The sequence below is a fragment of the Diabrotica undecimpunctata genome, chromosome 4 (genome assembly GCF_040954645.1).
Source record: "Diabrotica undecimpunctata isolate CICGRU chromosome 4, icDiaUnde3, whole genome shotgun sequence".
Taxonomy (NCBI): Eukaryota; Metazoa; Arthropoda; class Insecta; order Coleoptera; family Chrysomelidae; genus Diabrotica; species Diabrotica undecimpunctata.
In genome coordinates this window covers 140,487,055-140,503,104 of record NC_092806.1, presented here as the reverse complement: position 1 = coordinate 140,503,104, position 16,050 = coordinate 140,487,055, and the positions used below count along the sequence as shown (strand labels likewise).

The window sequence follows — 16,050 nt, the reverse complement described above, 5'->3', positions numbered from 1 at the left end:
ATAATATTGCTTGTGTTTTAAAAACAACTTACCCCTTTAAGTTATACCTCTCCAGTAATACAGGGTGGCGCACCGAAAACGAAACAGATGCATTTACTGGCAGATGATTCTTTAAAAAAAAAACGCTTGGATCTGTCGATTTTGTTATCGAGGGGGAAACAAAATTGGCATAAAATCACATTAACATTTGCAGCCCCCTAAGCGGGGGTGGCACCATCCCTAAAATCTTAAATGGAAAGGGGGTTCAAATGATCCATCATTTAAAAGGTCTTTTAACTCCATTTACAATGATGTAAAATTCATGTACTTCAATTCAGTAGTTTTGGAAATTTATTGATTTAAAGTTTAAATACATCATCGTAAGAGGACATCAATACATAGCAGCAAAGTTGATAAAAAATAAAGAATGAACTGACCTGTCAGCCGAGTAAATGTTGAAAATGACCACCATTACTTTCCATGCAATAATAAAGATTTTGCTGAAAACGTTGCCGGACATTTTGCAATATTTGAGGAGTAATTTGATGGCACTCATTCACAATTCTTTGTCGTAAATCTTCTAAGGATGTTGGCTGAGTAGCATAGATTTTGCTTTTTAAGTAACCCCACAAAAAGAAATCCAAAGGTGATCAATCTGGCGATCTTGGGGGCCATTCAACGGCACCTCTTCTACCAATCCATTGACCTGGAAAGGTTTGATCTAAATAATGCCGAACTCTTAATGCGTAATGTGGTGGGGCACCATCCTGTTGGAACATCAACATATTCTCAACGTATCGACCATCATTCTGATTTTCAATTATATCTGTTAGCGCAGGATCTATGGCATTTTGCAGTAATTCCAAATACATTTCACCAGTCAAATTTCCAGGTAAGAAAAAAGGACCAACCAAATGGTCGCCAAAAATGCCAGCCCAAACATTTAATTTTTGTGGCTGCTGTGTGTGTACCTCATGGTAAATTCTGGGATTAGAGTCCGACCAATATCGACAATTATGACGATTTACTTCGCCATTTAAAAAAAAAGAACATTCATCGGAAAAACAAATGTTAAATAAAAATTGTTCATCGTTTGTAATTCGTTCACTCATAACTTCACAAAATTCTAATCGTTTATCAAAATCGTCTTCATTAAGTTCTTGTACAAGGTGAATTTTATACGAATGAAAATTATGGGCCTTTAGAATCCGTTGGATAGTACGTCGACTAGCACCACACGAAGTTTGCAATTTGCGGGTACTTAATGTAGGATCTACAATAACTTGCCCTAAAACCCCCACTTCTGTTGCTTCGTTCCTTATAGGATTTTCAATATTACGTTTTTTATTGGCGACTGATCCAGTTTCCCGAAATTTAGCTACAAGTTCTAGAACATATTTTCGGTGCACATTATTGTTCTCATGTCGCTCATTAAAAATTTGTGCTGTTCTATTAGCGCACTGATTATTTCCGAAAATATTTCAATAATTTCAACCCTTTCTACCTTGGAATATACCATGGTTAATTTATGTATAAAGCAATAAATGATATTTTAACAACAAAGATTGGTCAAATCAATCGCAAACTAATGTACTATTTCCTATTTAAAATAAGTACGTGGCATTCTCTACTTATCTTTCTTCAAGAAACAACATTTTTTTTTTCACAAAGGACACTTCAATTGCTATTTTTATTATTAATAAACCATGGGCGTAGTAAATAAAAGCATTTACTTATCAAGAAAATGCTTTTACTCAAATTTCTTCTGAAAGAAGTACAAATTAATTTGATGTACCTATTAAAGTCTACTTTAAACTTTAAATCAATAAATCTCCAAAACTACTGAATTGAATACATGAATTTTACATCATTATAAAGGGAGTTGAAAGACCTTTCAAATAATGGATCATTCGACCCCCCTTTTTATTTAAGATTTTAGGGATGATGCCACCCCCGCTTAAGGGGCTGCAAATGTTAAAGTGATTTTATGCCAATTTTGTGTCCCCCTCGAAAACAAAATCGACGGGTCCGAGCGTTTTTTCAAAAAAGGAATCATCTGCCAGTAAATGCTTCTGTTTCGTTTTCGGTGCGCCACACTGTATAACAATATATGTTGACGAAACAAAGACTGTGATAAAAAATCGGTAAGATTTATTCCATTTATAGATTTAATTATCAAATTATTCGAGATAAGTATATCTGAGATAGTCCAATACAACAATATACCCGTATGATAATGATTATATCGACACCGATTACGTTTTTGACTCATCTACATTATTTTGTTTCTCAGAACCAACTAGTAACATAGAATGTGCTTACGATAACTTATCTGAGACAAGTAAATCTGCTACTCTCTTGCCTGAAAATCCTTCACCAAGGTCTGAATATTCTCCAAAAGAAAATAAATGCAAAGAACAAAGAAAAAATGACGATACAAATAAGAGCCTTGAGATATATTTTTTAGCAACGGATACTACTGAATTTAAGGAGTTTATGAATAATGTTACTTTGAATGGACCAGCAGATATCGACAAAGAAATTTTTGATTTTTACAGAAGCAAATTTTGTTAATGTTAATAAATTGTTTATATGAAAATAGTGTTATTTAATAAGATAACTTATTATATGTTTAACATGGTTGAATCCCAGATAGAAGAAAATTCAGTTTTGTTCATTTTTTAAGTGTTCACCCGTTGGTTGTTTACTTTCAATAAATTGGGAAATTCTTGCAGATTTGTCAAAATCACATTTTAACGGGCGTGCATGATTTGGACGCTAAATTTAAAATTCGACACTGAAAAATAAAATAACCTGTTTCTGCTACATGATTTGGACGCTGGGTGTAATTGAAATGCAAATGGAAAGTCAGGTAATAAAATTCTAGAGATTAAGCTTGATAAGGTTTATTTCTCACTTTGAAATAAATACGACATACATTTTACGAAATGGAATCGATCGATATAGTTAGTTTGATACTCATGTATCCTATTTCTAACGAACTTAATTTTTTTTCTACTCTTTGGATCTTTAAGTCTATTACTTTCACTATTACAGACACTATTAATTTTAATGTAAGTTTCAGTTTGAAAATTTTTTAAAACATCAATAAAATGGAAAATATTTGGATGAGCATAGTAAAAATTATCATTAAAACACGAGTGGAACGATTCACAAGCATTAGTTGTTAATTGTAAACTCTCACTCATCGTAGCCCACAACTCCGACGGAAATGTTGCGTGGTCGCCAATGTAGTTGTCCAATAACTAGTCGAAAAACTTTTCAATTTTTGAATCCTTTGGTTGAATAGCCATAAAATCATATATGAAAGATTCTTCGACTTCTGAGGGAGGTAAAAATGGCAGCCCAAAAAAATATTTCAGCCATTTAGATATTTTACTGTCTGCCAATTTATATTCCCGAATTAAGCCACAACCACCGATATTACGATACCAAGCTTGCATAAGATGAAAACGGCACCCTTTAATGTGCACATTTGGAAATTCAAAACGCGCAGCATTGTGGATAGCAATTTCAAAATCGGAGAAAATGATTTTTGGATTGAATTTTAGACCAATTACTTCACATTTTCGCTTCAAAACATTAAATAGTTTTATATAGGTTTGTTCCGATTTGTCGGGAAGTAAACAATAACACAATGGTATATCATGTCCATTGATAATTACATGTATGGTAAAAAATTGCTTGAAATATTGAGCACAGTAACTAAATGTACCGTCCATATAAATCGTTTCACTGCCGCACAGAAAACGCATGTTAGTGTTATACGAGAAGATGATACTGTTAGAACTTAGTTCAACCGCAAATATAATATTCTCGTCTTTAAGTGTTTTGATATTCATAATATTTACCGCAGCAATAGTTTCTTTTGGGCAGTTTCGGTTGAGCCATTCGCCGTTCACTGTATATTTGATTTCGTATTAAATTAACGTCTTTAAAGACATGTGGCTCAAGCAATCTACATTTTCTTTCAACGCACTATGTATGATTTTGGACGGCCTTTCGGTCAAATTATCCTTAGCCTTCCTTTTGGCACTGCTACGCACAATCTGTCTATTAAGCGTCTTGATATCACACTCGTGATTATGTTCTAGATTACTTCGGATCACTAACTTTTCTGGCCCTTTCGTGAATATCTTCGCTTTACACGACCGTTTTACGCACCTCCAATACGTTTCTCCCGATTTTAGTACTTTATCTTGAGAAAAAGTAAAACTGTTCACTTTGAGCAAAATTTTACCACGATTACTTACTAACGTTAAAATTTCCATGTTCACTTTTCACTATTCTCTGACAAACTAATAACTAGTAACTAAGTAAATTTCAATGACCATCATTAAACCCTAATTATATCTAATATCTGGTACCTGCGATAATCCTTCCGGCAGCGTCCAAAACAAGGGTACTTTTAAGACCCTCAGGTACTTCACTGCTTCAGCGTCGAAAACATGCCCGCCCATTTTAACATTGTCGATACTTCTTGTTGCAAAGTAGGAACTAAAAATTTCTAACTCCTAGTCCAGTCTGTCCTTTATTCATTATCACTTCACTACATGGACAGTGTGCATAGTAAAAATAACCTTTATTACATGTACATTAACAAGAAAAAATAGTCCTGTGTGTTTTATATCCAATTTTGGTCGTTATTTTTCATTATTCATTTTTGTACGATCCTTACTCCTTATTTATACAAAAATGTACTATACTAATCTACGATCACGTCTGCTGCGAAATTATTGAGTTCAGTTACATCTATTATAACAACCTTTTAGGTAGTTATTATCAGAAAATTAAATCAGTAAGTAAGCAATAAGATATAAGGATAATGTAAAATACATAACCTAAATTACATATCACATTTTTTTATTTATAGTTTCATTTAACAAAAATATATAGAATAAAAATAACAAATAACAAATACAAATAATATACAAAAACTATCACAATGTACAATTTAAATCATCACTAATTTGATTACCATCCATTACGGCCATTAACAAGGTTATTCGATTTCTATTTAAAGTACCTACAACTTTTCTAGTATTAAGATGACCTTTAACTGATAAGTCCACTTGGAACAGACTAGACGCCTGTAATTTTATCGAAGTTCTGTGTTTAAACCCTTGGATACCTAAAAATAGAGAAATACATTGGTAAAACAATTAAAACTATATAAAACTACTTTTTTATGGCGTATCAAATTTAAATATTATGCTTCAATGGGTGTTAAGTCTTAACATATCGTCAATAATCATTTATTATTTCCGTTACAATGAATAATGAAAAACACGCTTCGATATCATGTTACCGCCAATTCTCCTCGTCTCAAAATAAAAATAATAAAAAAAGTTTTGTTCCTACGACTACAAATGCTCATAAAATGTTTCTTCTTCGTATTTAAACCGCTTGCAAATTTATTAGAAAAACAAGTTTTATTTGGTTCGTTTTTCCGTTGAGATACCTGCTCGTAAAGTTGTTATTTGACCCACTTGATTTAAAAGGCAGGCTTAATGTCTACCTATAACGTACGTCATGAAATTAGACATTTAAGTCTGCAGTACCTGAGGAATATTAAGGAAACCAGAGAAGCAAATAAATAGTGTTTACTGACGAGACTTATTTATTAACGAGTCATATTTCCAAAACCAATTGGTGTGACACCAGTAATAATAGACTTAAAAAACCCATGTCAAAAGAACAACGTTTAATTATTGTTGGGACAGGAAATGAAAAATATTTTGTTCCTGGATTTTATTTGAGGTGAAAGTCGACGTCAGAATCTGGAGACTATCACGATCCACTTTAAAAATTAAAAAAAATGGTTGAAAGAACAGCTTTTGAGTAACCTCTCTAAATAGTATAATAGTGTTTACTCCAGTCGTCAAAGATGAAAGTGCCACTCAACCACTAAAAATCATACGAACAAGCTGAATTTTACTGAGAATATTAATTTTGGGACCTCAAAAAGATGAAAAAAAAAAGTGTACAACTCTTACCCCCGGGCTGTCCCCTAAAACCCCACTCGAAGGGAGGTAAAAAAGCAGGCAAAAAAATAGATTTATTAATAATTTGTACGTCATAGAAAAAAATGTTTCAAACAAAAAATGTAGCTGAGATAATTTTAAATAAAAATGTTTATTAACACTTTTTGTGTAGAATGAACCGTTCTCTTAGAAAAAACGCTTGAAGCGACCATCGATTTTGAACGTCAGTTAAGCGCGCGAAATCAATGTTCAATAAAAATTTTATCAGCTCGACGGTAAAAATTTAAAATCTTTTGATCAAAGTGGCCTATCAACAAAAATCAAGATGTCTTTTAAAGGTATAGAGTTCGGCTTTCGTATGCAATTTTTGTCGCAAATAAACTTAGATTTTATAAAGGTGTTAAAATAAATAAACGTGGCGCGATTTTTGCCATTTTTGACGATTCTCGTGAGATCAATACAATCTATGCCTTTCATTGACTAGCCACTATAAAGTTTTGATTACTACAGCCTAACCTTTAAAACCCATTGCATGAAATGTTAGTTATAAATTTTGGCAACAAATGTGAGGCATAAAAAACGCTGGATTTAAACTTTTACATAACCAACGATCTAAAACTTTTTTTTTAAATTACTCGTACGTTTTTAAAAAAGAACCAAACTTTTGCTATAAACTACATCCAAATATGTTTTCTTGAATGCATTTCCAGTGACGGGCGATCGCTTGTAAGGTAAAACATTAAATTCCACGTTTTTAAAAATGAAAATGAAATTCCATTAAATGAAAAAAAAAAAAAATATCGCGCCACATTTATTTATTTAACACCTTTATAAAATCTGAGTTTATTCTCGGCAAAATTGAGTCGACACCCACCACATATTCGTTGATTTCAAAGCCGCATACGACTCAGTCAACAGATAAAAACTTCTACAGGCTATGGTGGAATTTCAAATGCCGCTTCACCTTGTTCAACTAACGGAACTTACACTCACAGGCGTAGAGAGTGTAGTCAGAATCCAAAACGACTTTTCAAGACCCTTCCATAGTAAAAATGGACTGAGACAGGAAGATTTACTGTCGTGTCGTAATTCGGGAGTGCCATGTTAATACAAATGGCACCAGCTTTAATAAATCTGTACAAGGGGTCGGATATGCAGATGAAATAGACATTATTGCTAGGTCCACAGAATCTCTGATCGAAGGATTTCGATCACTAAGGGCGTCTGCACTGAGAATGGGATTAAAAATAAACGCACAGAAAACCAAGTATATATATTGTACTAGATCAGGCAACCAGATACCTAGACTATTAATTGATGATCTGGAACTGGAAGGTGTGGACACCTTCGTCTACCTAGGCTCGTTGCTGACCAAAGACAACAATGTCAGCGAAGAAATTAAAAGAAAAATAGTGCTTGCCAATAAGTGCTATTATGGCTTGAGGAAGCAGATGGCCCCAAAACTACCCAGAAAAATTAAAGTTACCATATACAAAACACTTATAAGGCCAGTGTTAACATACGGGTCAGAAACGTGGTCACTTACACAGAACGACCAAGAATTGCTTAAACGTTTCGATAGAAAAATTCTAAGGAAAATATATGGAGGAGTCCAAGAACAGGGTTTGTGGCGTAGGCGCTACAACTTTGAGTTATACAGAAGTTTTGGGGAACTTGATGTTGTAAAATGTATTAAATTAGCACGCCTTCGATGGACAGGACATGTAATTAGGCGAGATGAAGATGCAACGATCAGAAAAAATTTCGACCGAAGAGGACCAGTGGGAAGACGAGCCAGAGGAAGACCAAAACTTAGGTATCAACATAACAGAGGATGATCTAAAATCCATCGGAGTTAAAGCATGGAGAAGAGTTGCCAGAGACAGGGGCGAACGGAAGATTGTTCTGAAGAAGACTTTGGCTCATAACGAGCTGTAATGCCACTGATGATAATGATTCTCGGCAAAATACAAAAACTGCATATAAAAGCTGCACTCTTTACATTTAAAATGCATCTTGATATTTTTCGATAGAACACTTTGATCAAAAGATATCGAATTTTTACCGTCGAGCTGATAAACATTTTATTCAACATTGATTTCGTGCGCCTAACTCACATTTAAAATCGACGGTCGCTTTAAGCATTTTTTTCTAAGGGAACGGTTCATTCTACACAAAAAGTGCTAATAAACATTATTATTTAAAATTATCTCAGCTACATTTTTTATTTGAAACATTTTTTTCTACGGAGTATAGATTCTTAATAAATCGATTTTTTTGCGTTTTTACCCCCCTACAAGGGGCGTTTTAGGGGGAAGCCAGGGGGTAAATTTAGTAAACTTTTTTGCATCTTTTTTGGGTTCGCAAAATTAATATTCTCGGTAAAATTTAGCTTTTTCGTAAGATTTTTAGTGCCCGACTCTCTGACAACTGGACTATTGGATAATGCGTCATATCATAATACACATAAAGATGAATGTCCCACATCCTCATCGAAGAAGTATGTTATCCAGAAATGGCTTCGAGAAAAAATATTCCATATACTGCTTCTACGTTGATGTTGAAACGAGATCTGTATAAGATAATAAAATTGCATAAATTTAATTCTGTAAAATATGCAATCAATAAAATTATACGAGCACAACGACGTGATACATTTAGACTCCCACCACACCATCTCGATTTGAACCCTATTAAAATGGTTTTGTTCAGCTTTGAAATTCTATGTGGGAGCCACAACTGTAGACTTTACATTGACGTCAATACAGCAGCTATCAGACGAATTTTTTCAAACATTTCCTGTGAAAGAATGGAAAAAAATAACCGAAAAAGTCATCGCAACTGAACGTGAGTTAATATCAAAAGAGACATTAATTGCCTCTAGTGATCTGCACCCCACGATCTCTTACAGATAATTTTAAGAAAATGAATAACCCTTGCATAATTAATATGTTGAGTCCAAAACAGTTTTCTATCAAGAATTACACCAAGATATTTGAATTCCGAAACAATTTGTATGGCATTGCCCTGTAAGGACACAGTGTTAACTTTAATAGGGTGATTTCTAGAAAAAAATACTACAGCACACTTTTGGTACGAAATAGTGAAGCAATTTAACAAAATCCAGCTATCAAAGTTGTACATTATTTATTTTAGTTCAGTCATATATTCAATATACGTTTTTTTTCTCTGAATAGATGACAATATCATCAGAATAGATGACAATATCATCAGAATATTGACTTAATCCTATATAAATATATTTAATTTAGAAATGACTGAAAAAAGTAGTTTCAGAACCTTTTTAGTTCTTATTACAATTCGTTAGGTATTGTGGTTTAATCGCACATTCCACAAAAAACGCCTTTAAACGCGCTTCAGAACGCTTTTAGAAAAAAATTTAGGTAGATATCATAATAATTTTTATTCCTAATTATGCTTTTTAACTTTAGAAACCAATTAAAAGGACACATTCGTATATACTCAATGTATTTAGACACAGGTATATTAATGACAAATCATAAAAAGCAATAATTTTTTACGTCCAACCTTCAAAACATTCATTGAACATTCAAATTATGATGAATCACATACGTGGGTATTATTAATTGACAATGCCCAATAGGAAGTAGTTACGGCAATAATAGAAAATAATTGGTCAGGTAAGAACCTCCTCCAGCAAATTGATTTATTTAAAATTAAATAGGTGGAGCATTTAATGAACTTTGGGTGTCGTCCAGATAAATGAAATCTGTAGGCAGGTTACATTTTTCTGAATTATTTTTAAAATATACACTTCTCAAAGAAATTAACTAAATCAATTTTATTTGTAAACAGGCGAAGAATAAAAAATAAAACTTCACCAGATTTATTCTATATTTTATTGGCAATTATAACAATTTGTCTAATCATCAGAAAATGTTGAAGTAAAGGAGAAAAAAAAAATAAAACGGAAAATTCTAAAAAAATAATGATAAGAAAAGTAAACTAAAATATGAAAAAACTCTTAATAACGAGTTTTTCTACCTCTACTACGTATAACAGCCCCACATCCTTAGCCCATACTTAAAATTAATTACCGTATTTCATTTTGGTCTAGTTCTCTCCAAATCTGGATCAGCCTCTCTCTTAATTCCTGTAAGTTGTTTGTTGGATCGGTGTCGCTCTTAATCGCCTACCAAGGATGTCCCAGAAATTTTCAATCGGATTTAAATCCGGACTATGTGCTGGCCATTCCATAGTGTTAATTTCTACCTCTCTTCTAAATAATTTCTGACGATCTGTGCAGAGTGAGGTCTGGCATTATCTTGCATTAGTAAGAAATTTTCACCTATGTAAGGAGCGAATGGTACTACATGTTGCTCCAGAATCTCCAATATTTACCTTTCAAGGTAACACACGAACACGTCTGTCGTTATTGTACAAACAAAACCGGGATTCATCAGTAAATAGCACTCGTTTCCAGTCGCCTCTAACTAATTAACATGTTCTCTGGTAAAATGTAGTCTCCCCCTCGATGCTCTGCAGTTAATAGAGGACCTCGGGCGGCAATCCTAGGTGTTAAGTTGTATTCCCTAAGTCGCTGGCGAACAGTTTCAGTACTAATTTTTATAGCATGCACGTCTCGAAGCTGAATTTGTAGACTTCGATGTGTTACAAAATGTTGTTAAAGAGCAGAAATTCTTAAAAATCGATCTTGAATAGAGGTAGTTACCCGGTTTCGTCCTTGCCCTGGTCTTCGAGTATGATGATCTCCTGTTTCGAGGAATCTTTCTAACACCCGTGAGACGGATGTGTGGGACACATTAAAACGAAGACAAATTCTTCGGTAACTCCAACCTTCTTCCGACAGTATCACTGCTTGGACACATTCATCTCGTGTTAAATTACGTGATTGACGCTCCATAATAAACACAATTAACAATAATCAACAATTAAAATATTAAAATAAATAAAATAAATATTATAAAAATAAATAAAATTCGTGAACACTTGGAAATTAGTATATTTAAAGAATTAGTACATTTTTTGCTTCTTTTTGTTTTGTTGCAAAAAAAACTATAGCGATAAAACGAATAGCATATACAAGGGGCTTGCAAAATATAACATTACAATAGAAATTTTTATTAACGCTAATAAAATATTTTAATATTTCAAATTGGTGCGTTAATTTCTTGGAGAAGTGTATTTATTCTTTTTAATATAATTCTCATTTTATATTAGCATTCTCCTAAATTTCGTAAGAAAGTCGGCATCATGTATTTAGTGACATATCTGTAAGGTGTTCATGGGCGTCCGCAGGATCAAAACTAGGGGGGGGGGGCAGATTTGAGAAATAAAAAAATTGGTTAGATAAGCAATAATAAATATAGACGTAAATTGAGAGTCTTCACTGAGAGAGGAAAGGGGTTTCCCTCAAAAAAGTTTTGAAAATAACGTTTTTGGAGCCAAAATTATAACTCATCTTCATACAAAAATGAAGCAAACTAAATATAATTTAAATATTTAAAAACTTTTTCAATGCTTTTGTAAATTGTCTGTTCCTAAACACTATTATTTAAACAACAATTTACGTGGATCAGTTGTAAAGTCTTGTAAAACTTTCTCTACAAACTCTTACTTTTTTGGTAATATTTGTTTTCGATGAATGCTCATTAGAGCTAACCCATTAAGGCGATCTTCGACCATTGTACTCCGCAACCATGTTTTTATTATTCAAAGACTGCTGAACGACCTCTCTACTGTACACGTAGTGCAAGACTATGTTACGAGAATTTCCAGCAATTTTTTTGTTAACAGATAAAAAGTAGTGGACGCTCGAACCAGTTAAAAAATTTCAAGGGTGTTGAAGTTGTCTCATTATTACTGCGTTTTTAATTCCAATGTTCTACCCGTACTTTTAGCTCTGCATCTATTCCATCTATTTCATAGTAGTTTAAGGATTGTCTCAGTTCTAATTTAAGACAATTTAAATCACTTTTTGAAAACTTGGGATGCAGAAGACTCAGAGCGAAGGCTGGCGTATTTTCTTCGAATAACCGTGGCTCTAGAAAAGATATACGGAAGAATCATGGATCCCCTCCAGTATTCGGCGAATCAGTTGGTTGATTGCCTCTATACTGTTACTTGTTTACAGTTCTAGGGGTAGATAATTCAAAACCGCATTCTTCGGCTATCTTATCGGCTTCATGCAATTAAGTGTTTGTTACGTTCTCTGCGTTCTGTCTGTGTTTTTTAAAAATAACCATGATTTGACGAATATGTTCCCCTACCTTTAAAACATTAGTTTTCGCAAATTGTAGGTGGTTGACTATAGGATCTAGGTATTCAGAATATTTTGCAATCAAAATGACATCGACGATAAATCCTGACTTGCATGCCGCAGAATGCAACTGATAAGATGTTTTTCTAGTAGCCAAATTTCCTTCAACGGATAGGGTTTGCAAGGCCTGTACAATTTTAATGAAATTTTTTCGAAAACCTCTAATTACCTTGTATTTCTCGGACCACTGTGTTTCGCAGAGGCTAGGGATATTTGCTATCATATTCCTTCTTAATACCGATTCACGGAAGAAATTGGTTATATCTCTAATAGTGGCAATAGTATTTCGCACTTTATTTAAACGATTCAAATCGTTCACAACTACATTTAATCTGTGTGATGCACAGTGGAAAAAAAGATTTGCTGTATTTTTTAGGGCTGTCCTTGAACGGTGAAAGATATTAATATTAATATTAATATTAAGATTAAAAAAAACAACTTTTTCTTTACCTTGATATTCATAGACTTTTAAGATTCTTCTGTTTTCCATAAATGCTAAAAGTGTTTCACCTTGGTTAAACTCCAACGGAAGTAGTGATGATGGTCGATAGGTTGGAACTTTGTCGAATAACTTTCCAATTAATGGGTCATCATAAATCTGAAGTAAAAATATTAATAAGTAAGATTTTATTTATTTATCTAATAAAAAAAAAAGAGTTTTTAGAGTCTTATAAGCCTATAAAAAGTGAATGTTATATCTGAAGAGTTTAAGCTTAAATGTCTTAAATCAAAATGACTGGATAAGTAAATATCAAACATCTAAAGAAGAGTAAAAAAAAATAAAAAGACTTATTCACAATTGGCTTTTATTGTACTCAGTTCTTGTTTTATTGAGCAAAGATAAAAAATAATTCCAACACGTGAAAACGTTAATTCCAACCTGTGGGTTGCTTATTGTTCTTCTGTTTTAAGAGTTACTCATTACTCACATTTAATACATAAATCGGGTACAACTCTCTTATAATTTGTTTCCTTAAGCCACTGTCCTAAGTCTATTTTTAAAAAGTTGATTCCTTTAACGTAACGTCTTAACGTTGCACCTGATGATGGGCTGAATTTTTAGAGCACGAAACAGGTCGTCGTAGTTACAATAAAATCTAATTTTGAGCATTAATAAATTCTTCATCTGTAGAAAACTTTCACTAAATCAAATAAATATAGAACATGGTCAAAAAATTAATGTATTTGGCAATCAACTCCAGAAGGCACAAATCTATGATTGCTTTTATAGTCACTAATAGAAAAATCCACCCAAAGCAGATTCTAGATATCCGAACTCTAAACTCAGCAGACGCAGAGTGAACATAAACTAGTACTAGCAAAAATAAGAATGAAAATAACACCAAAATATTTTCTACAGGAAATCACCGAAGAAAAATTCAATGTAGAATCACTGTTGAACGACTCTACAAGAGAAATGTACCAAAGGAGGCTAGCACAGACGATACAGCTGAAACAAATAGACGACATCGAGGATATAAACGCGAGCTGGGAGAAAATAAAAAACATTGAAGAAGCAGCAACAGAAGCTCTAGAAAAACGCAAAGACATACTGAACAAAACAAACGACAACAATACACCATGGTTCAGAAAAGAAATAAAAGAGAAATGTAAAGAGAAACGAGAGGCCTACATGAAGTACAAAACATCAAATACTCCAGAATTCCGAGACACCTATAGAAAAATACGAAATAAAACAAAGCAGTTGGTAAGAAGAATAAAAAATGAACACTATGAACAGTTTACAAAAAGAATGGAAAGCGACTTTTATACTACACAAAAACAAATATGGAGATTCATCAGAAACCAACGGAAAGAAATGGCAGAATTGAAGGAATACAATAATATACCAGCAAACGAATGGGAAAGATCTGACGGAACTGTTTAAAGGAAAGGAAAATAATAATCAACACAACAACGTACATGAATTAAGAAACGAAATAAAAATCAGTTTTCAGGAAGTAGAGATAGCCATAAATTCACTCAAAAATAGAAAGTCACCAGGACCAAACGGAATAACTGACGAGCTACTTAAACACTGAGAAGAAAGTATAACCCTTGAGATGACAAAACTTATACAAAAACTAATAATGCACTGCAAGATATCAGACGCATGGAGAAAAAACATAAGGATACCAATGTTCAAGAAAGGAGATAAAGAAGACCCCAACAATTATAGAGGTATAAATCTACTGAATACCGCACTTAAGCTTACCAAAAAAGTCATAACCAACAAAATTAATAAACTAACAACTTTATCAGATGAACAACAAGGATTCAGATCCGGGAGATCCTGTGTAGACGCCGTATTTATATACTAAGACAAATCACAGAAAAGGCCATCGAGTACAATAAATCAACATATCTATGTTTTGTAGACCTGACAAAGGCTTTCGATCGCATCCGAGATCGAAGACGTCTTACACCTACTGTATAAAAGAAACATACCAATCAATATTATACAAACCATCGAAAACATCTACTTCCGTAATCAAATACAGGCAAAGATAAATTATGGAAAACTAACACAGTGTATATCAGTACAACATGGAGTCAGACAGGGTGACTCGTTAAGCCCACTTCTCTTTAATATAATAATGGACGAACTAATACAAGCAGTACGTAAAGGTCATGGTTAGAAAATGGGGAACAAAGAAATCCAAATATTATGTTATGCAGACGACGCCGCATTAATCGCCGAGACAGAAGATGAGCTCCAAAGATTAACACACATCTTCAATACAACAGCCAAGAAATACAATATGATAATATTAACAGAAAAAAACCAAATTTATGAAAACATCTAAATATCCACTATGATGTAAAATCGAAATTGATGGGAAAATATTAAAGCAGGAAGCAAGGTTTACATATCTGGCGAAGACTTACTCTAACGAAATCCATAGAATCTTTAACAACAGTTTCTTCATGGTTTGCAACTGCTAGAAGATCATTTCTGGAACTTTTGGTACCGACAGTTAAAACAGCGATATCTCCCCCATTTCTGCCAGGTATAAAACTATTGTCGACCCTTCTAGTTGTTCCTAAAAGAGAAGATCGTTGATTGTAAAAAGTATAAGAATGATCTAAAAAATAACACAATAGAACTATTCATTTAAAAAGTCAGTTTATAAAGTAATTCGTTTATAAACAATAATTTAACTAAATAATATATCTAATAGCAGAGTTAACACTACTTCGAACTTCGATATTTACACCAGACTGTAAATATCCTTAGCGTTTTACAGAAAACTCTTTCATGAGCAGAGTAGCCTGTTGGTTACTGTAATTTAAGTTACTCTGCAATGGACCTTACATAACTGTTAATTCGAAATTGGAAAAATATTTTAACTTACCTTTAATCACAGATTCTGAAATAACATTGTTATCAATATCTTTCACTTGAAGATCCTCTTTATCTAGGAAAATGAGGTTTCCTCCTGTTCTAATTGATAAATCAGTTTTAATACCTCTTGGCATGAAAGCGGCATTTTCTAGAAGGTAAACATTGAATTTAATTAGACATTTTATTATATGTTGGGGAAATTTTATTAAGAGGAAATTTATCTGTAATAATTATTTAATAAAAATGTGTTTGTATAAATAGACTTTTTCCGATAAATTCTAATCACTTTTGGTGGTATTCCCCAAGAATTTCCCACCTGTTATCAACAGTTTTCGAATTGATAAATGGGATTTCTATAACATTCTAAACATTAGTAATCATTCTAAAATAATATTGGA

General features: G+C 33.0%; 1 protein-coding gene across 1 annotated transcript in view; it reads right to left on the bottom strand.

Moving 5' to 3' along the window:
- Window positions 1–4,856: 4,856 nt before the first annotated feature.
- The window catches only part of fs(1)N (female sterile (1) Nasrat), a 118,763-nt gene continuing 107,569 nt past the window's right edge, over window positions 4,857–16,050 (bottom strand). Inside the window, exons 23-26 of the mRNA XM_072530404.1 lie at window positions 15,663–15,800; window positions 15,196–15,350; window positions 12,757–12,904; window positions 4,857–5,131 (exon numbers count right to left, since the gene is read on the bottom strand). Coding sequence (XP_072386505.1) covers window positions 4,941–5,131; window positions 12,757–12,904; window positions 15,196–15,350; window positions 15,663–15,800 — 632 coding nt within the window. The 3' untranslated portion in view covers window positions 4,857–4,940. The remainder of the gene's footprint in view (window positions 5,132–12,756; window positions 12,905–15,195; window positions 15,351–15,662; window positions 15,801–16,050) is intronic.